Source organism: Trachurus trachurus, assembly GCF_905171665.1.
Source record: "Trachurus trachurus genome assembly, chromosome: 6".
NCBI classification, from domain to species: domain Eukaryota; kingdom Metazoa; phylum Chordata; class Actinopteri; order Carangiformes; family Carangidae; genus Trachurus; species Trachurus trachurus.
Genome location: NC_139897.1, coordinates 14,000,977 through 14,022,297, shown reverse-complemented (window position 1 = coordinate 14,022,297; position 21,321 = coordinate 14,000,977). Strand labels below are relative to the sequence as shown.

General features: G+C 42.1%; 2 protein-coding genes across 2 annotated transcripts; one reads left to right on the top strand and one right to left on the bottom strand.

Moving 5' to 3' along the window:
- The first annotated feature begins 559 nt into the window (after positions 1 to 559).
- znf710a (zinc finger protein 710a) lies at positions 560 to 7,565 on the top strand. The gene is made up of 5 exons (XM_083973366.1): positions 560 to 617; positions 2,715 to 4,208; positions 4,932 to 5,123; positions 5,221 to 5,395; positions 5,823 to 7,565. The coding sequence occupies exons 1-5, from the start codon at positions 573 to 575 to the stop codon at positions 5,990 to 5,992; spliced, it is 2,076 nt and encodes a 691-aa protein (XP_083829492.1). The 5' UTR covers positions 560 to 572; the 3' UTR covers positions 5,993 to 7,565.
- Positions 7,566 to 7,681: 116 nt separating this feature from the next.
- idh2 (isocitrate dehydrogenase (NADP(+)) 2) lies at positions 7,682 to 20,804 on the bottom strand. Its single transcript, XM_083973367.1, has 11 exons — positions 20,504 to 20,804; positions 14,054 to 14,145; positions 13,441 to 13,606; positions 12,692 to 12,852; positions 12,463 to 12,606; positions 11,051 to 11,187; positions 10,681 to 10,832; positions 10,425 to 10,537; positions 10,115 to 10,212; positions 9,931 to 10,023; positions 7,682 to 8,091 (listed from the first exon to the last, which is right to left on the bottom strand). Exons 1-11 carry the CDS (start codon positions 20,619 to 20,621, stop codon positions 8,007 to 8,009), a joined length of 1,359 nt encoding a protein of 452 aa, XP_083829493.1. The 5' UTR covers positions 20,622 to 20,804; the 3' UTR covers positions 7,682 to 8,006.
- Between the last annotated feature and the right edge of the window lie 517 nt (positions 20,805 to 21,321).

Genomic DNA, 21,321 nt, shown 5'->3' with positions numbered 1-21,321 from the left:
TGTGTGTAGCTGCTTACACACCTTTATATATATAAACATGTTTCTGTGTGTAAATTCATATATGTCGGTCTGCACGCACAGAGAGGAACTACTGACTTTATTTAATAATTGTTTGTGCTTTTGAGCACACACTTACAGAAAAAAAGGAAATGCAAAGTAGAAAGTGTGATCAAGAAAAGATAGAGCTTGTGTCTCTGTGTGCCTTAAAGAGAAATGTGTGTTGAAGGGTCATGCTAAATTGTATGTAGTGAGAAAGGGAGATAAGATGTGTGTGTGTGTGTGTGTGTGTTTGTAAGAGAAAAGAGGAGAGAAAGAGAAGTGAGATGGGAAGGAGAGGGTGGGAGGAAGAGAAAGAAATGGGGTGATGCTGTGTGTGTGTGAGTGTGAGTGTGTGTGTGTGTTTGTGTGTGCGCGCGTGTGTGTGGTGGGGTGGAGGGCTGGTGGAGGGGGGCAGGCACAGTCAGTTCTGATAACAGCAACAGTAGGAGGAGGATGAGCCGTGGGACCGCCCCACTCTCCCACAGATATAAATAGGAGGTGGATTTTTTTACTCCACTCATTTCTCCTGAAGGATGAGATCCCTGAAACACCTCAAACATCACTCCAGGAACAATGTGGTGAGTTGGAAACATAACGATGCAAAGAGATGTGTTGCCATTAAGGATTGGGAGGGTGGTGGTGGAGGTGGTGGTGCTGCTGCTGCTGCTGCTTAGTTGTTTTACAGTTAAGTTGGTGAGGTATTTACACTCTTGTCTGTGCGTGAGTGTGAGGGGGAAGCCTGATTACTTTTCGCATTCATACGAGTACCGCAGTGGGAACATCTTCTAAAAAAGATAAGAGTTGTGTTTCTGTCTCTGCCGCACGTTTTCTGCTGCTGCTCTAATTGTTTGTCCTTAGGTGTCTTTCAGTTGCAACTTTAAATGTGAAAGTACGGACTCTTGCAATTACTACCCTACCTTCTCTGTCTCCTTGTCATTTGTCTTTTTCTCTTTCATTTTGTCAGCCTTTCATTTTGCTGTGCTTTTTTCTTCTCTCTCTAGCCCCCCCCTCCTTCCCTCCCTCCCTCCCTCCTTCCCCTCTTTCTCTCTCACTCACTCACTCACTCACTCTGTCTTTCTGTCTCTCTCCGCCCCCCCCCGCACACTCCCTCTCCCCACGCCCCCCCCCACTCCTTTTCCTTTCTCTCTTCCCTCCTCTCACATGCTCACTCAATCTCTCGTTCCCCTTCCCTCCCCTCCCTCTCCTCCCCTCTTTCTTTATCTTTCAGCCCCTCCATCTCATTTCTCTCTCCGTCTCCCTCCCTCCACTCCTCCCCCGCCCACAGCTCTTTCTCCTTCTCTCCATACCTCCCTCCCTCTCTTTTCTCTCACTCACACACACACACACACACACACACACACACACACACACACTCACACACACGCTTTCAAATACACACCCAGTCTCTTTCCTTTTCTTTCTCACAAACACACAGTCTGTCTCTGTCTGACTACTTTAAAAGCAGTAATTATAAATGACGTGGTTATCAGGGCATCCAGGTCTACTCCCCTCTCCCAACACACACACACACACACATGCACATACACAGATACACACACACCTTTATTCCTGCAATATCACTATCTCCTCTTCCTTTTTCCCTTTTCACTCTTTTCTTTTCTCTTTGTATTCTGTCAGGAAAGGAAGCAGCTCTTGCTTGTAAGGCACAGAGTGAAGACTGGTGTGTAGTCTGAAAGGAAAGCAGGAGTGAAAGCTGCTCTCTATACATTTTCATACAAGTTAGATTCACCTGAAACCAGTGGCCTACAGTAGTCACTTCTCCTTTACCACAAGCGAGCCAGTTGGGTCATACCATAATTTTGTCCTCACAGTTTCACTGTTCCGCTTTCACAGGCAGCAGGGTAAACATGTGCATGTGGGTCTGAAACACTTCTGAACCATACAATTATGTTAGCAAGTCTTATGCATCGGTCTGGAATACAGAATGAGCTCGAAGCTCAATCGAATGTCTGTTATGGATATGAGACTGACTGCCGGCATACATCATCTTGTTAAGGAAGCCCAGTGTGGCAGGCATTATGAAGTCGGCTACGGCGAGAGTCTCTGAGTGCAGAGCTGAGACACTTTGCTCCTCATGAATGGGACAGATAGCTCCAGTGATGAGCCGACTTTGGTCAGCCAGGCTGCCCCGGGACCCCACAGGAAGTGCTGAGGACAGTCCACGGAAGTCAACTTCCTGGCTGGACCTGCATCCCTTGTTGTGTTCTTTATTATTCTAAAGCCTGTCAAGGAAGGAAGTGGGGTGCTAACACAGATCTGCCTTATCTTCTAAATCTAATGTTCTGCGGATTCAGAGCAAAGAAAAAAGGCGTAGTCCGAATGCGGCTTTCTCAAAGTTATCCAGAAAAACATGATCTCTCTCCTTGAGCCTTGGGAAAGACTGTATAGTTATAGTGTCTAGTGTCAATCTGGGGCTCTGAATTGTCAAAATTAAATAACATCACCATTTCAATATTACGTTCCCAAAAAGCTTTTGTTTGTATTAATAGGAACGTTACCAATATCTTGAGGCTACAATGGGGAAATGGGGTTATATGAGGAAACATTGTGAAAGGCTGGTTTTGTAACAACAGCATAATAAAAAAAAAAAACCAAACACAGAGACATATTATTGCTTCTCCTTTTTTTGACTTATGTTGTATACTTTCTTCTAGGAGCAGGAGAGTAGCCGCTTGGTGCGAACCTACCCTAAGATGACTGAGGGCCAAGTGGATGTGGGTACACAGACCGAGCCTGTAGTGGTGCTATCGCTGGCTCAGGCGGCTGTACTTGGCCTCATCTCCCAGAATGAAATCTTTGGGGCCACCATTGCTCCTAATGGCTTTTACACAGGGGAGCCCAGAGAGTGCCCCCCTCCTCCACCTGATGCGATGGAGTATGAGTATGCTGACCAGCTGATAGGGGCTAACGGGGACTACCTCGCAGAGCCTGCTGGGGAGCCAGAGCCCCAGCCCCACTGCAGTGAAAGAAGACGGCCCGGGCCCCGCGGGAGGACCAAAAGGCCCAGGAACGACGAAGAATTAGAGGGTCACCCACACAAAGCATCAAGTCCACAGGCGCAGGTTAAAGGTGAAAGACTTGACACTGATACCCCTCCATCGTGCATTCACATAAACAGCAGGCACAGTCCTGGCAAGTCAGAGGATCCAGTCACCCAACGAGAGTCTTTGAAAGAGGAGCATGCCTGTGGAAACTGTGCCTCATGTGCGAGAGATACATCCAGGTCACAGCCAGACAGACAACCAGAACAGGAACAAGAAGAGAGCACGGGTAGAAACAGAGAGAGGAAGGAAGAGGAGCTGGTGGTGGCGGAGGAAGAAGAGGAAGAGGCACTAAACCTCAAGACTAGTGGAGAGACTGGCAGTCCTCTTGAGAACCGCTATTATGAGTCCAATGAGGTGGCCTATGAGTCTGCTGACATGCCCCTGCCAGGGGAGTATGAGGAGAACGGCCAGGCCATGCTGTGGTCAGACCCAGAGGGTCTCGCCAGGAGAATGCAGATTGACCGGTTGGACATCAATGTACAGATAGATGAGTCTTACTGCGTAGATGTAGGAGAGGGTCTGAAACGCTGGAAGTGCCGCATGTGTGAGAAGTCATACACATCCAAATACAACCTTGTCACTCACATCCTGGGTCACAATGGAATTAAGCCCCATGAATGTCTTCACTGTGGAAAACTCTTCAAGCAGCCAAGCCACCTCCAGACTCACCTGCTGACCCACCAGGGTACGCGACCACACAAGTGCACTGTTTGTGAAAAGGCCTTCACGCAGACCAGCCACCTGAAGAGGCACATGCTACAGCATTCTGACGTAAAGCCGTACAGCTGCCGCTTCTGTGGCCGTGGCTTCGCCTACCCCAGTGAGTTGAGGACCCACGAGAACAAGCACGAGAGCGGTCAGTGCCACGTCTGCACCCAGTGTGGTCTTGAGTTCCCAACCTATGCGCACCTGAAGCGCCACCTGACTAGCCATCAAGGCCCCACCACGTACCAATGCACAGAGTGCCACAAGTCATTTGCTTACCGCAGCCAGTTGCAGAACCACTTGATGAAGCACCAGAACGTGCGGCCCTACGTTTGCCCCGAGTGTGGCATGGAGTTTGTCCAGATCCACCACCTACGACAACATGCTCTCACTCACAAGGTACTAGCAGCGCACGCCCTCACACTTAAGGTACTGAAACCCAGTGATGTGCCTTTGTCTACCAATTTATACGATCAAAGAGAAACCAAAACTGGTTAGGCTTCATGCAACAATACAACATCACTAAAACCTTTGTTTAACAAAAAAAATTCTAAACATATAAAGAACCAAGGAAAAGAGGGACATAGTCTAGCCTCTTTTACTCAGTGTCCTCTGTGTGAATCCTCATAGAAAAAAAATGAAGGACATACTGTGCACTTGCATCTGTCTTTTTTTCCAAAACCAGTTGCTTTGTAAACATAGTCATCAAAGGCCCTAAGTTTTTTTTGTGTGGCTCAACCCCCCACTTGCATGTGTTTTGTATTGTATGACGTCCGTAGAGCAACTTCCCTTTGCCTCATGAATCATTCTGTTCTTTCTCTCCATTTCATTATAAAGTCTTTTTTATTATATAGAAAAAACTTTTTTTTTCCAAGGCATTTGCTTAAGTTTAATATTAAACCAAAAGAAATAGTTGATTCTTTCCTTTGTTAGACTTTTTCCTCTCCATCTTTCAACACTTGGGGGGGCTAATGTAATCTACATGAGTTAGCCAAAATGCAAATGCTCAAAACACACAGGACATGCTGAAGCACCTTGTATTTCCTCCCCATGACCCATTACTTACTTTCCTCTGAACCAACCCAAGTAATTAGAAGAGCTAAATAGTTTTTTTTCCCCCAGGGTATGAAGGAATTCAAGTGTGATGTCTGTGCCAGAGAGTTCACCCTGTCTGCCAACCTGAAGAGACACATGTTGATCCATGCCAGTGTGAGGCCCTTCCAATGCCACGTCTGCTTCAAGACCTTTGTCCAGAAGCAGACCCTTAAAACACACATGATCGTCCACCTGCCGGTCAAGCCTTTCAAATGCAAGGTGAGTGAAGCAATTGGACTTAAACATCAAGTCAGGACCGGGTTACATTGTGGGGATACTGGAATACTGACTGACTATTGAGCTCTTGCGATTTCAGGTGTGCGGAAAGTCGTTCAACAGAATGTACAACCTCCTCGGTCACATGCACCTCCATGCCGGCAGCAAACCCTTCAAGTGCCCTTACTGCACCAGCAAGTTCAACCTGAAGGGCAACCTCAGCCGACACATGAAGGTCAAACATGGCATCATGGACACCTCAATAGATGGACATGGTGAGTAGCTTTCTTGGCTGTCCTTAATGACACTCTCTGATTTGAAGTAGATACAATGCTCTGATGGCATCCGAGTATGTTGATGAGTTATGTGTAGCAAATTTCCTGTTGGGACTTCTCACTGGGTTTCATGTCGCATTATTGTCACTCAGCCTGTCCCTAATGCACTTTGACTCAGCATGTACTGTAATCTAGTGGCCAAGTGTTTTGATGTTTCTCTGTCACTCCCTCCTTGTGTGTTTAGTAAATATAGAAGTGCCTGGATTAGACATGCCTCTCTCTATCAGCAGAGACTGATACTGAGACAGGGGAGGAGGGGCAGTCCACTGGCTGTCCTCAGTGAGGCCATGTGTCTTTTGGAGCTGTCAATGTGTGTGTTATTGAGGACAGTGTGGGATCACGTTGGTGTCTTTGTTTCCTTCTTCAGAACCCCCCCAAGACACAGAAGGCCAAGAAGAGTACGAGGAGGAGAGCTTTGAATTCAGTGAGCGAGAAAACCGGGCAAACAACAACAACACACCAGACATTGCTAAACTATCTCAAATGGAGTATTACAGCACCTATGGGAAGGGCGCAGGGCGCTTCAGTACTACATGAATTATTAAAATGACCCCAAATTGAATACAAGTGTGAACTGATGAAAACGGGATTTTTTTGCCCTTTATTATTTTGTTGTTGTTAAAGGCATTGTGTTTGGGTTGTTCTTCAAGGGCATGAAGAATCCCAGCAAACTGCACATTCATATGCACTGGAATCACTCATAATGCTACAAAATTTGGAAATGTATACTTTTTACCTAAGTACATATTTTTCACCTCTAAAAACACTGCAGATCTACTGAATACATATATTATATTTGAGAAAAAAAAATAGGAGCATTTAGGTTTTAAAAAAAACACAAAAAACATTAATAAATCTATATAAGAATGTATATGCTGTCAGTTGCTTAAAATAGGAACATCATCTGAGCCTAATTTGGAAAAGCACATATTTAGCCACAAGCATAAAAGCATATGGTGATGTTATACTGCACTTACTCATTCAGACAATACTAGTCTCCCTCAGTCTGCTGGGGTAAACTAATGTGAAGGGTTAAAGAAATAGATAAGTGTTACTCCCTTTTTTCTCTTGCCAAAGCTTTTCAAGTTACAGAGGTTAAAAATTCACTTTGCTGTGATAAATTAAATTTGAAGTATGAGAAATGACTGAAATTCCATTGGATTTGCAATCCGTGTTTTATTGTATATTATTGTACAGAATGTATCAGTCCTCTTGTATGTTGACTGGTACTGAATCAGTGCGTTGCACTAAGGACCACTGTGTCTACTTTTTAGTTTTCTGCATTAACAAGCATCACCTTGTATTGATCTCTAGTCTATGAATGTAATTGTTTCTGTGGAATGTTTTAAGATACTAATGAAAAGAAATTCAAAATACCCTTTTTTAATGGTTAGGACCCTTAACCAAAGAATTGGATCAAATCCTGCAGCTACGGGCAACGTCAGTCTCTTCCTTGATGTTGTGTAGAGCTGGTACATTGGATTTCTTGGGGTCCAATCAAAGACCTCATGAAATTGCATTCAGGTTCCCCTCCCACCCATCTGTAGATCTCTTCAAAAGATTACCACAGAGAACAGACTGTGGTACAGCTTCTCTTTCAACAAATCTCACCATTTTCCCCAACCAGGCCTTCACGTCTGCAAAGACTGCAGCATTTTTCAAAAGCAATGCAAACCCTGCATTCACATTGCAGTTTTTTTTTTCTAAATGGATGAATCTCAACAAGAATTGTCCCAAAAAACTCGGACAGAAATATTAAGTGCCCCAGTGTGTCTGTGAGAGCGTGCCATCCATCATGCTGTACACTGGTCTCAAGTGATGAACGACAACCTCCCAACATGTGACAGGGCCATGGACCTCATGGAAAATGATTTGGGAAATGCTCAATATATTCAGTTTCCCAGTGCTTAGCTTTTCAAACTTGTAACCTGCAAACAAGGTATCCATTTGCAATGTTGATATAGTGCATTTATAATAAAAATGCTCTTTTTGTGCATTTCTCATCTTCTGTGTTTACTCGTCACTGTTTCAGTGATGATACAAAGGGGAAGATGTTCAGCTTCAATGGCTTCTGTATTAGACATTAGTGTGGAGATCATGTGGATAGAGATGTTATGTACAATGTTGTGTACCAGACAATACTGTAAATTAATAAATTTATTTACCTTTAAAAAAAAAAAAGGTTGCACTTTCATTGTTTGTTCAAAAAACAAAAATACTAATAAGTGAATCAAATAAGGGCTTTATTGGCAAATAGATTTGACACAGGTTCGAGTCCTGCCAGGCATTACACAGTACTGAATACAGTATTTCACATTACAAAAATAAAACCTTGCAAATATGAGGACAGATGTGAGGGAGGCATCAGGTGGAAGGATATCTCTCAACTGTTTAATAACCTAATAGAACACTATATAATCCTACAGACAGTACATTTTTTCCTTCAGACAAAATGCAAGTGGATTTATTGACCTTTAAGTTAAAAATGAGGTACAAAAAAACAGAGGAGTGACATTGCCATCTCCAGGCCGACTTTATTCTTTCAAGTCCTTCACTTGCCGAGGGCTTTATCCAGATTTGTCTTGATGGCGTCAAGGAAGTCTGTAGTATTGACGTAGTGCTCGTTCAGCTTGACACTGAGGAGGCAAGACAAGAGAGAACTGATCAGGAAATTCAGAACTACGCATTAGAAAACAAGACAATAAAACAGCAATTCAATTAGTAATAATGCAATTGTTAGGAATTAGTATTAATGCTGGTTAATAAAAGCCTATTTACTTAAATGCAACTACATAAAAAAGACAGTATGACTAAGTATTAAATTATATTATCAAAAAAAGCTGTCCTCCTGTATTTATGCATCTAGTTTCCAGAGAACGGCGCCTTCATCGACAAAAATAACATCCAATCATTGGTAGATGTATGGGCTGCATGTCTAACAGATGAAAAGCACTAAAAAGAAAAAAAAAAGATAAAGACAGGGCAGTTCAACTAATAAAAAATCTGGTTAAGACATCAGTCAGTGAAGGAACAAGTGGGTGAACAAGACAGCACATACAGTACCTTCATCAGGGCTACCCAACCCTTAAGTAAGGGTTTAATAAAATGTTTTCAAAAAGTCTTTCATCTGTACCTCGATCTAGATGGATAATCATGAATACACGTGCAGCTTATTCTTCTGCATTTCAGTGCAAATCGGAAGGTCGGCAAAGATGCAATTTTAATATTTCGTGTTATTAAAAATTAAATTAATTAAAATTCCACATTTGGAATTTCCGCAAGAAAAAGTTTTTTTTCCTCGGACCATGGCTTCACATACCAAACTAACTCATAGGCAGTATTTTTCTGATTTTTTTCTGAGCTAATGAGCACAGCAACAGTAACAACACCACTATTTATTTGGTACATGAATAAAACTTCTTAAACATGTTTAAAGATGAGGGCAGGGGTTTCATGCTTCTCACCTGCAACCTTACATGCCGTCAGATTATAACCAGGGTGAGAAGCACCCCATCTTATGCAAGTGTTTCAGACTGATGGCAGTTTTATCAAAGGGAATATTTTCGTCTAAAGTTAAAAAGGAAATTAGCCTGCAAAAGCGCTAATCATTATTCATTTTAGGTGCCATTATAGGCTTAATGTCCCAAAACAAAGATGCTGCATGGACTAAATGATACAGAATTCATCATAGGATTGCAACTGATGAGTATTTGTTTACTGATTAATAAACAAATTGTCTTCGAAAAATCTTTTGAATTATAAAATATCCGAAAAATGCTCATTACCATTTTTCAGAAGCCAATGTGACACCAGCAAATTTTCACTTTGTCTGACCAACAGTCCAAACACAAATATGTTCAAACTAGAGTTAGAGGCACATTCCCACAATTAGGAGGCTAAAAATGTGGTTTTGTTGTTTGGAATATAACACAAACAACAGTATCTAAGCTCAATTTGAATTATATTCCCCTATCAAATATTGAATTGACAATTACCATTAATTTAATTTTTTTTTACTATTCCAACTCTTTATGTCCATTGCAAACAGGAATCTCATCTCCACAATAGTTTCAACCATGCCTTTATTCTATTGTTTTTTTAAGTGTGTTGTTACATATGTACCAAGAGTTTTCCACTCTTTATTTTTAGAGGTCCCTTGGGGCAAACCCTTGCTTACACCTTCAGACGCCTCCCAGGTAAAACATGGTCTGTTACGTAACCACACAATGCACCCAAGATATTTAAGTTGTTAGTTGATGTACTACTGATGGTGCCATTTTAACTGAACATGTGAAGGATGTGCCTTCATGGACATGTTACATTGACACCATAGCACGTAGCTGAATCAATGATTATCTGTAAACAAAACTACCCAACTATTATCATCTTTGTAAGTTATTCAACGGAGAGGGCAGTCAGAGCTACATGACTGCATTGTACAAATTAAAAAGCTTTAAATGGGAAAATAAACATACTTGGGAAGGCCGTGGATGCAGCCTGCGAGGTCCTTGGTCATGGTACCGCTCTCAACAGTCTCAACGCAAACTCTCTCCAGTGTCAGGGAAAACCTGCAGATGGGCAAAAAAAAAAAGGAAATATTTAGAAAACCCACATCTCATCCAAAGGTGAGCATCTTGACTATAAAACTGCACTTCTTACTTTATGAGGTCGGGATTTCCATCAAGTTTGCCACGATGCTCCAGGCCTCTAGTCCAGGCAAAAATGCTGGCAATGGGGTTGGTGCTGGTCGGCCTTCCCTAAAAGTACAGTCAAGGACAACGTTAGCTTTTTGATCACAAAGCCTATGTTCTTCCACATAATCTCAATTTTCTCCACATGATGGCAGTATAGCTCCACAGATTTACATTGTCTGTCTGCTACGCCATCACTTGGCCTCTCACATTTTCTGTTCTGTTACCCATCTTAGATGCTTTCCAATACAAGACAGACACAACTGATGGTTACTAACCTTCTGGTGCTCACGGTAGTGCCTGGTCACAGTGCCATGGGCAGCCTCAGCCTCAATAGTCTTGCCATCAGGGCACACGAGAACTGATGCCATCAGTCCCAGAGAGCCAAAACCTATAACAGGAAACACAGAATCCTGCTTTAGTGCAACCCACAACTGCTCAGAAGCTGGCAAGACCTTCAAACACATGTAGGTTTCAGTATTTTGTGGGAACATTACTTTCAAAAGAGGCAGAGCAGTTTTCCAAATATCTCACCCTGTGCAAGGATATCAGACTGAACATCTCCATCGTAGTTCTTGCAAGCCCACACAAAGGCTCCAGAGGACTTAAGCACTTGGGCAACCATATCATCAATAAGCCTGTGCTCATACCAGATCTTCAATTTGTCAAACTCAGGCTTGTAGTTCCTGTAGAAAACAAACACAGTAAACTATACCTACAGCCTTTCTGCTTTTCACAAAAAAAATAAATCCATGGTGAAAAGATGGGTGTGATTTTCTGAATTACTGTAATAATGTGCTAAAACAAAATGCTACTAAGTGTCAAAAATATTAACAGAAATGATGTTGTGCATAAACTAATACGAGCAAAAAGGGGGGGCTCATCAAATCAAGAGGACACTCACTTTTCAAAGATATCCTGAAAGATGTCTTTAAATCTGCCATCGTAAGCTTTAAGAATGGTGTTCTTTGTGCTCATGTACAGGGGCCACTTCTTGCCAATAGCATACTGGAAGCAGCTGTGTGCAAAGCCTGTAATAGACTGTTGGAAACAAAATACAAACAGTTCATGACTGCTGTAGGTTTTTATCAGTAGCACAGAGGTTAACAACCTTCCTCTTGACAAATTCAGAGTAATACTATGACCTCTGGTGTTGTTAAATCAAACAGACCCGCTCTGACGAAAGAAACCAAAACAGTAGCGAAGCAGGTTGAAAAAGGGAACCGTCTACTGCAATTGCTGTGTTGATCTTTGAAAAAGCCTCAGGCAGAATTCAACAGCATTATCAGGCTACCTTAAAGTAAGAAATGGTGAAAATAAAAATTAAGCTTTGGTATTGCCATCTCATGGTAATGAGGTTTAACTGCCAAAGTACCAAACTACAAACAAATGTGTGATTTAAAGAGATTTTACAGAATATTTTGAAAGCTTGTTGCTTTCAAAATGCAGAAAGGGTCCCACATGTGGTAGCATGCACCAGCATTACTTTAACAAACAGATTGACAAGCATCTTACTCAAGTATGTGGGACTCTTTTGCTGAGGTGATAAAATGAAACTGGTGTGGAGTTGTTTCTTAGTGTTAATGAATCCCATAAAACAACAATGATGAATTGATCCTTCTAACAAATGTACTGTGTAGCCAAATCCTGAACATCCTGACATAGATCATTTTACTTAGCCAGAGCACCAGTACTGTCCATTATAAAACATCAATGAGCAACAGAGCTGTGCTGGGTCTGTGCGTGGTAACATGGGTAGAAAATTTATATCTATTGTTCACTTCATACATCACCCCGTTTTCATAAAGTGCACAAGGTTTATGGTAACAAATATCCCCAACATATGTGTTATTTGTTTACAATTTATTCTTGGCCATTTTATAAATCTAAAAAATAATAAAAATAAAAATAATGTAAAGATTCCTGAGCCATTAAAAAATGTTTCTATCTGCATGAGCAACAAAGAGAGCTGGGGTTGGGAGCCACAGACACAGTCACACTTTGAATACTACCCCACTTACACAGTAACACAATAACAACCATTTAGAGGAGGGTTTTTTAAAGTGTGGGAAGATGCCCTGACCATAAAAAAGGAACAACCAATTCCTATTTGCCTCATTGTGCCCTCAGTGTAGGTACTAAAAATCTATCCATTTTGCCACACGCATAGCCAAGTTTAGCTAACCAGATATTTACAGTCATTTTGTCTTGTTTATCTTCCCCTTAAACGTGCCCTCCGAACTTCTCTGCCATCCCCCGTGGGGAGGCGCACCTCTCATTGCATCCCCGGCTTGATTTAGTTAAGCATATGTTCACCTCATCTGTGTTGTACATGCCCATTCCACAGCCACCAGCAGGGAAGTCGTACACCTCCCATTCCTTGCCTGCGCTTCCATCAGTAGGTGAGAAGATAATCTTGAATTTGCCAGGCTGGTCGACAACAAAGTCTGTGGCTCTGTACTGTTGAACAGAGACATGAGGTTTAATTCGTTTAAAATAAATGAGCTGAATTGCTTCATTTTTTCCAAACGTTTAGGAGACGCACCTGATCACCGAAGGCGTGCCTGCCAATGGTGATGGGCTGCGTCCAGCCTGGTACAAGACGGGGAATGTTCTTGCAGATGATTGGCTCACGGAAGACGGTGCCGCCCAGGATGTTCCTGATGGTTCCGTTAGGGCTCTTCCACATCTTCTTCAGGCCAAACTCTGCGGATAAAAAAACAACAAAAAAAACATAGGAATTATGTGCTGGTGGAACCAAGACAAGCATCATTTCATCCTGAGCTGCACTGCCAATCAAATGTTATTCTACATTATAACAACAGCTATGTAGGAGGAAGCCTACCATAAATACAGCTGTTGCCAGTGTGCCCACAGGAGAAGGGCATTTGTGGGTTAAAACCCTTGGAACTAGAGTGGTAAGCAAGCTTGGGCATACTAGCATTTTGTTCTTTAATTAATCAGGGTCCAATTATCTTTTAATTTGATATATTTTCACGTAATTATTTTGCATTTTCTCTGATGTTCAACAGTTCAGACCACTCTAACTCAGCCTTTGTAATAAACACTTAGATCCTAATGGGACTCACACTTGGAGCTTTATTTAAGTTCAACCTGTTTAATTTACTGTCACTGTGCACACAGTGCTGGCATCTAACATAGAACAAATTAAAATTCATGTATGCCCCTATACCATCTTCCAAAACTTTGACAAGCTATGAATATTTGTTTTTATGACAGCAGTTAAACGGTTGCAAGTCTAGACTATGCTGAAAGTTGAATAGTATAATCAACCTTCCACTCTGGCTTCATCGGGCGTGATGGTGGCACACTTGATCGCCACATTGTATTTCTTAGTGGCAAGGGCAGAGTCGATGGTGACCTGGTCATCAGTCTGGTCACGGTATGGCAGGCCCAGGTCGTAATACTTGAGCTCAACATCAACGTTGGACAAGATGAGCTTAAAGACAACAAACAAAACAAATGTTAACAGAATAAGTCTTGATCCAGCTACTGTAGTACACCATTTTGCCATTTAGAAAATTACATTTTCTCGCTGAAGAATTGGAGAGAAAACGTATGCAATGCATTATGGGATCATTAACAGGAAATACAAGTTATAGAGTGTCAGAAAGCATTCAGAGATTTTATCTCATGCCTCTCCACGTGTTCTTGCTAAACCAACACACCATCTGCCCTCTCCGGGAGGCAATCAGCCAGTGACTGAATGAAACATCACAACAGCCCCTCCCCCGCAACATGCGTACATAACATAACCCTCCCCTCACTACCACGTGTGAGTCTGTGATCTAAAAATAGAGCCAGCCAGTGTGGGCTATCCCTCCTCTGAGACACACACCAGTGTTTATGTGTTTGCCCCTCCACCCATGAATGCCACATTAATCACCTTTTCTTTGATGAACTCCCAGATGATCCTGGTCATCTCATCTCCGTCCATCTCCACCACCGGTTGGGCCACCTTGATGCGTTTGTCGGCATCTGTCAATCATACATATAGTATAACTGCATTTTCCATTCAAACCAAGATGCTTATTTATGCTTATTTATTAACGGGGGAGGGGGGGGGGGGGGGGCAGCTCCTGTTTTCAAGTTATCTCAGAGGACAGGCAGCATTTTCTGTTTCCTTTTGCCAGACAATCTGTGCCTCAGAAAGAAAACACAAAACAATTCACCTTAATCAATTTGTCTGCCTATTATCTTACCAAGAAGATACTATTTGCACCCAAGTGTCCATAACAACAGTGCAATTTTGAACATGAGCTGGGTAGCAAATTTGACTATTTACACCCGAGTCTCTTTTAGATCACTTAAATGAGTCACATGTAGGTTTAGAAAGGTTTTCTAATGGTGTTGCAAGGGCCATTTTATCCCAAACCAAGACTTATTCCTAGACGCGACCAGTAGATTTCTTACCTAAACATAACCCCAGTGAAAGCTCAACACAATAATAAAATTTAAAAAAAATATCAACCAAAGTCAACCGTGTCTAAAAATAAGTAAATATTTTAATACACACAGGAACCAAAATCCTTTGGGAAAAACATGTGCTTGATGCATTCATTCATCCCAACTTCCTCCTTATGGGGACTTTGAAGGTCTTTATACCCTGCTACTTGACTCCCTAAAAAAATCTGTTGCATAAAAATGGTGTTAGGTACCTGATCTCATCATATATTTGGACCACTACTCAATGTATGGCCTTTATTAAGAGATGCACTGCAAGAATTTACATTGTCCCATGAGCCCTTTAAAGGGACAACGAGGAGTTTTGGAAAAGCGAAGCGTTTTCACACTACATTTATGAGCCTCCGCGCGCACCGTAAAATTATTTTGACCGGCGCAAGACAGACTCATGTTTTCATTCATCAAGAATTAAAGTCAGAGGTTCAAAGAGGTTCACATACCGTCGTAGTTCCGACCATAAACGGCGATTCAGCTGCGTTATTCTCATGACTCGTTGCGAAACCAAAAGTAAAAAACGCTGGTCGGCTCGACCAGCATCTCCGCCACCACTAATAATAACAAAATAACGATAGAGACAAAACGATATATTTATCGAAAATGGGCCCATTAACAAGTGTGGGTAGCGGAGATTCATCCACATTAACGTGAGACTTTTTTATAACCGAATAGAAACTCCTCGTTGTCCCTTTAACAGAAAAGTAATAGCCAAATAGCTGCCATCGCCATGTGACCATTTTCAGCCAGGTTCAGCTAAGACACCTGGCCACTTCATTGTCAAAAAAAGTTTGACATTTTTGCTTGAGACTAAACTGCTGCAAATAAGGTTTCTTATAAACTCCATTCAGAGCTTATTTGGAGTACAAGCTATGTTAATATCACAAGACCCATTTAACCAGTGTTAAAGGGGTATGTATACCAAATACTGTTCTCTACCAAAAAAAAGCACTTTTTTGGTTACAGGAAAATATTGCACTGCCAAACATTTAAGTGCATGCGACACAAACAAACCAAAATCTGCTAACTAACTTGCTGCTTCATAGTGGGATTTGTTGCCAAAAACTCCACAGGATACCTTTAAAGCAGAAGTGAGTGATATATTTGTGTTAATATAAGTCTTAAATAGTTATATCTTCCGACAGCAATCACTTACATAGAGTGTTTGGACTGAAACACGGGTCTCTCAGTCCCTCTGCTCTGCTCTGAGCCGAAGAGAAAACATTTATCGTATCCTACAGTTTTTATCCAATGAGGAGAGAGAACGGCATGCAGGGCTGTGTGTGCAGCCAAGGAACGCCGTGAATGTGGTGACGTAGGGACGAGGACTGTTATGGTGCGATCAAGGAAACTCGTATTTTTCCAACCGTGAAGTGGTACCAGTTCGATCTGGTACGAGTTCACCGGTCGGAAGTTACGAGTGGCCGTTATAGTGACTTTCACCGGTAAAACAGGTCGGAAAAACACGAGTGGGTTGCCTGAAACGCTACAAAGTCGTAAGTTGTGACTTGAAGCTGTAATTTACAATTTCAAAAGCCTGCCTGGAACGCAGCATTAGCGAAAACGACCGGACCACTCACTTCTGCTTTAAGGGACAACGAGGAGTTTTGGAAAAGCGAAGCGTTTTCACACTACATTTATGAGCCTCCGCGCGCACCGTGAAATTCTTTGACTGGCGCAAGACATACTCATGTTTTCATTCATCAAGAATTAAAGTCAGAGGTTCGAAGACGATCACATATCGTCGTAGTTCCGACCATAAACGGCGATTCGGCGGCGTTATTCTCATGACTCGCCACGAAACCAAAAGTAAAGAAAGCTGGTCGGCTCGACCAGCATCTCCGCCACCACTAATAATAACAAAATAACAATAGAGACAAAACGATATATTTATCGAAAATGGGCCCATTAACAAGTGTGGGTAGCGTAGATTCATCCACATTAACGTGAGACTTTTTTATAACCAAATAGAAACTCCTCGTTGTCCCTTTAAATCCTTATTATAGGTTACATGTGGTAAATCCACAAATACCATTTTCCAAGGTCTATTGTTATATCTTTGCCAAGATTATTGATTTTACTCTAATGTACTCCACCTCTTTACTCCAAAAAACATAAAATACCAGTTACAAGGGGGGCTCAAACATTATTTCATGTTGAAAACATAAATAATATTCATAAGTGTTTCTACACATATCTTATATTTAACAATAATAAGTAAGCTTTGCCATGGTTGACTGTTGAGAGTGATCACTTAACTTCTTTTCTTTCCTACTGCAGCAAGGTAAATTGCTAATCATATCAACTCTCACTCTGCTCAGAGTGCGAGTGTCCTGCCAGCAGGATCATTTTGGTGAATAGAAAAGTACAGGGGGAGGTGCTGGGGATCAAGTGACTCTCAAATTTCTCTGCCAAGTTAATGCTCCCCCACTGCTACTAATGCCTTCCCACAGTACTGAAAGTGAAAATTAGGTGTCCGGTTTTCCTTAAAGTCAACGACATGAATTAAAAATCTGAAATCCACGTGGGTTTATAAAGACTTTTGACCTAGTTGGGATTACAAAGCCTTGGTGGCACCTGTCAAAACAGCTCGTGCTCTGTTCCCATGCTCTAAACATGACACACGAGCCCTGCACACCACAGATACACTGTGACCATGAGGAACTGAAAATAACCTCATTGCAATAGTGACCTTTATATTACAGTTGTGTTAGGCAATTGCATAAAGCAGTCAAAGACATAAAAAACCTGTCATCTCAGCAAGACTGGTCAGAGTGAAACTCAACAGATACTATTGGAGCCGCATTGAGACACTGTCATTTAGGTACAGCAGAACATGTGTGAGAGAAAACTATGACAATGATTCAGATTGTAAGATTTTGTCAGATTTTTTTTTACCCTTTTCCTCTGATTTCTAGTTTCCATTCCCTGTGGAGTAAATTCACTCATCTCAATGTCCCCAATTTCACATTATTTTGAGATTCTATCTTTAGTGGTGAAATGGTGAATGAAGAACTGAAAATGAACGTAAACTATTTTCATAATTGGGTCATGATGACATCATGGATAATGCATAATGTCTCATTCATATACTCTGAATGTGTTACAACAGGCCTCTAACACAGTATAGAGGGGAGCGCAGGAGGGAGCCGAGTAGGTTATGTAATTTTGGAGCGTATCAACAAATGCTTGGACGCTGAAGGGCGAACTGAGCTGAAACAAAGTCATGTGGGCCTTCCTGCTGGATCATTTGCACATGCTCAGGGGATATGTCTGGAAGATTTTTTTCCCCCTTATTGCACTGAAGTTTGAGACAAAGATAGACATAAGGATAAATAGGCAACAGGTCATGTATTATGTAGTTCATATCACTACAATTCAAAGGCTAGTAGGAGTCCTTTGACAAGAACGTTCACAATTTGAGACAAAATACTAGACAAGTGCAAAAAGGAAAACACAGACATGCAATACTTTTAGTCTACAGTATAGACCTAATGTTGCCTCAATTTGAGTATTATTAAAATGTTTGGGTTCAGTGGTCATAAACACATTTTGCACCCTAGTCAGTACAAACATTCTTGAAATCAATTGGTTATGTAAGAATCTACTTACATAGAATAATTTCAAGCGATTGTGGTCTAAAGCAAACACTGAACATGTCTGACGAAATAATAAGTAAACCAGATTAACAATTTGACCTGCCATTTAGTGCCAATTTTCAGTATTTAGCTATTTTTAAATACCCTCACTGGGTTTTTACAATCAATTTTAGGTATAGCTGTGTTGAAGAATATATGCTGGAGGTCTCCATGTGCTCAATTGCACCACATTCATTGCAAGTAGACAAAGGTAGTCTAAAACGATGTGTGCCATGACAAGATGACCCGGATAACCTCTGGCTATACGTCCTCTATGGTTAACTTTCAACTCAGACAGGAAAGCGCTAAATACTTTCTGTTTTAACACCTGGTCAAGAAAAGGCATTCACAAGATCAACAAAGTGACTAAAACTAAGTGGAGACATTTGTGAGAACTAGCTGATAAACTACTTAACTGAAGACAAAAAAATACAAGCTTTGGGAAGTTTATAGACTAAAGTTGGGGACTGACCGGAACATTAAACTTTTCCTCTCTGTAAAATCCCCAGCCAAGAAACAGCATGTTGGCCAATTTTACAAGCAGGTTTTTAAAAAGGCATGCAATTGCAGCACAGAGCTACTGGCAAAGATAGTGCAACTCCTGACTGCAATAAAAAGGGGCAATCAACTTGGTCAATCTTCTGTCAGCATTAAAATAATTTAGTCTGACAGACTGGACTAGAATTTGTATCCTACATAATTCTGAATGAAACACTCAAAATATTGTGACAATACTGCCAGAGGTTAACGTTTTACTACATTTCACATCTATTGCAAGCATCTGTAGGATTTTTATTTTACTGGCATTTAAGAGCATGAGTTGTTTTAAATATCCGAGACACTCATGTTGGTGTAAACTATGCAATTATCATGCAGGTACCGTTTAAAGCTCAAAATGACATGTTGATTCAATCACACCATGAACCAAAGTGCCCTTCAACTGACCCACTGCTGTATCAACGCTAACTGGTTGGGCTGGTATGCTTTGCATAGACTTGTATATACAATGTCAGAGCTTCAATGTGCAAATTTCTGCTGAATGTATTTTGACAAATGTTTGCACAGATCACGTGATAAATCTAGATCAGTGCTACACATAGCTCACAGAAAAAAAGCAGATTTAGGTTGGTCTCCTGAGTCCTGGCTTTGGTCTAGTAAGAAAACCGGGTAAAAGTTTGTAAACATTTAAAGCAATTAAACAAACAAGCCACACAGCGGTTTATGGTTAATTGCTACAGCCAAATGTGGTAAACTGTGCAGCTCTTTGCAGTTGCCGGGATGTAACCCAGATGGAAAATATTATGTAGGACAGTTGGAGCACCGGCAGCCATTGCTCTCTATAGTGGAGTCTCGTATGCTGAGCCTGCCTGACCTTGGCGAAAGTTTGTCCAAGACTTCTACCAACAACCAAGAGGCCGAGAAGCAGTGCATCATAATTGACAGTAAAGACTCGTCTGAATTGATTTTGCACGATAGATTAAGTATGTTTAGCCACAGTTTAGAGCGATGACATTTCCGCACAAACAAGCATATAGAACGGGAACATTAATTTGATTCATTCGCTTCCTCTTTCTCTATGCAAAGCTAATTTATTTCTCATTGATTTATGCGCCTCTTATCAAGGAATAACGGGACGTAAACATGCCCGGTCACACTTTGTATGGTCTGTGGGCTTTTATTCAGGCAATGCTTCATTCATTTTTTTGTGACCACGTACGTGTCTTGACTTTTCCACCAACTGTTCCTCAAAGTTTGGATCGAGGAGACGGAGACAAAGACAAAGACTGCTCTCCCCTGCTTCGTCGTTTCGAGCCTGTGTCTCTTGTCTATTAACAACAATCTGTCCTCGTCGACCGTGCACACAACCACCACCACCACCACCACCACCACCATAAACACACTGGGTGAAGCGTTTAAGAGCATCGTTGCCTCCGAGGTCACAAAGCCAATAAAGCTATTAACAGCATCCCAGTGGGCTAGCAGAGCCCACAGGTCGGCTAACGGCGCTGCTACCTGCGTTAGCCCGAAGCCAACGGCTTCTAACGGGGGGTGGTTTCGACAGTGCGCAGCTGATATCACATTTAGTTTTAAGGACATTATGCGACCAGAGCCGCATTAAAAAAAGCGCCATTTTAACACGAAGAAGGCGGCATTAACAGTCAAGCATCATGATGCTGAGGATTAGCGCTGTTATCTCTCGCTTTCCCTTTCTTTCTGTCTTTCTTTCACTGCACACTCACAGTTCCTTTGTTGCAAAGTCTGGCAGTTTGCAGCCGGAGCAAGCACCGCGGGGTTTCTGGAGAAAGCAGCTCCAGCAGACCTGGAGAGGGTGCTAAGGACTTTCAAATATCCAGCCATGTCTCCGCAGCCGAAGTCACTTTGCGGTCGAAACACTCGACGAAACTCAGAGAAGAGAGAGGGCAAGGCGTTCCGCGGCTCCCTGCAATATAGCGAGCGGCGGCGGCAGCACCGCCCTCCTCCCTCCTTCCTCCTCCCCGGCGGGACACGCTGGGGTCTACGTCAGAGCCACTCAGACCCCGAGGAGGGTAGGTAGCCCACTGAAGCAGCAGCCTCTAGACAACAGAGAAAGTTCTTCTCATGTGGGGGTGACCCCGAGGGCGAAAGTCATTGTGTCTGCCATCAACAATCTATAGCCTAGACCTACACTATACATTAAGTGTAGGTTCTTGATACTCCCACGCACTGTGGAAAATGACTGTAAGGACTTAGCTCTATGGATCTGTCAGAGTCAATTTGAAAACAGACAATTTCATGGTTTGGTTATGTAATCCATAACTGACAAGGGAAATATTTTATAGCCTCAAGGATTGTCAAAGTCGGTGCACCAGACACCCTGACTCTTCAGGCAGGTCTAAAGGCCAAGCCCCCAAACCTGTTGACCCCACATTTCCAACAAAGTGGCATCATAAATGTACACATATTTCAAACGCCACACCTCTGGTTTATCATGCAGCATTTCTGTTGTGGATTTTAAACACACAATGTAAACCCAATCCCAAATAACCCCAGTGACATCACTAAGGTTATGTTTCACACT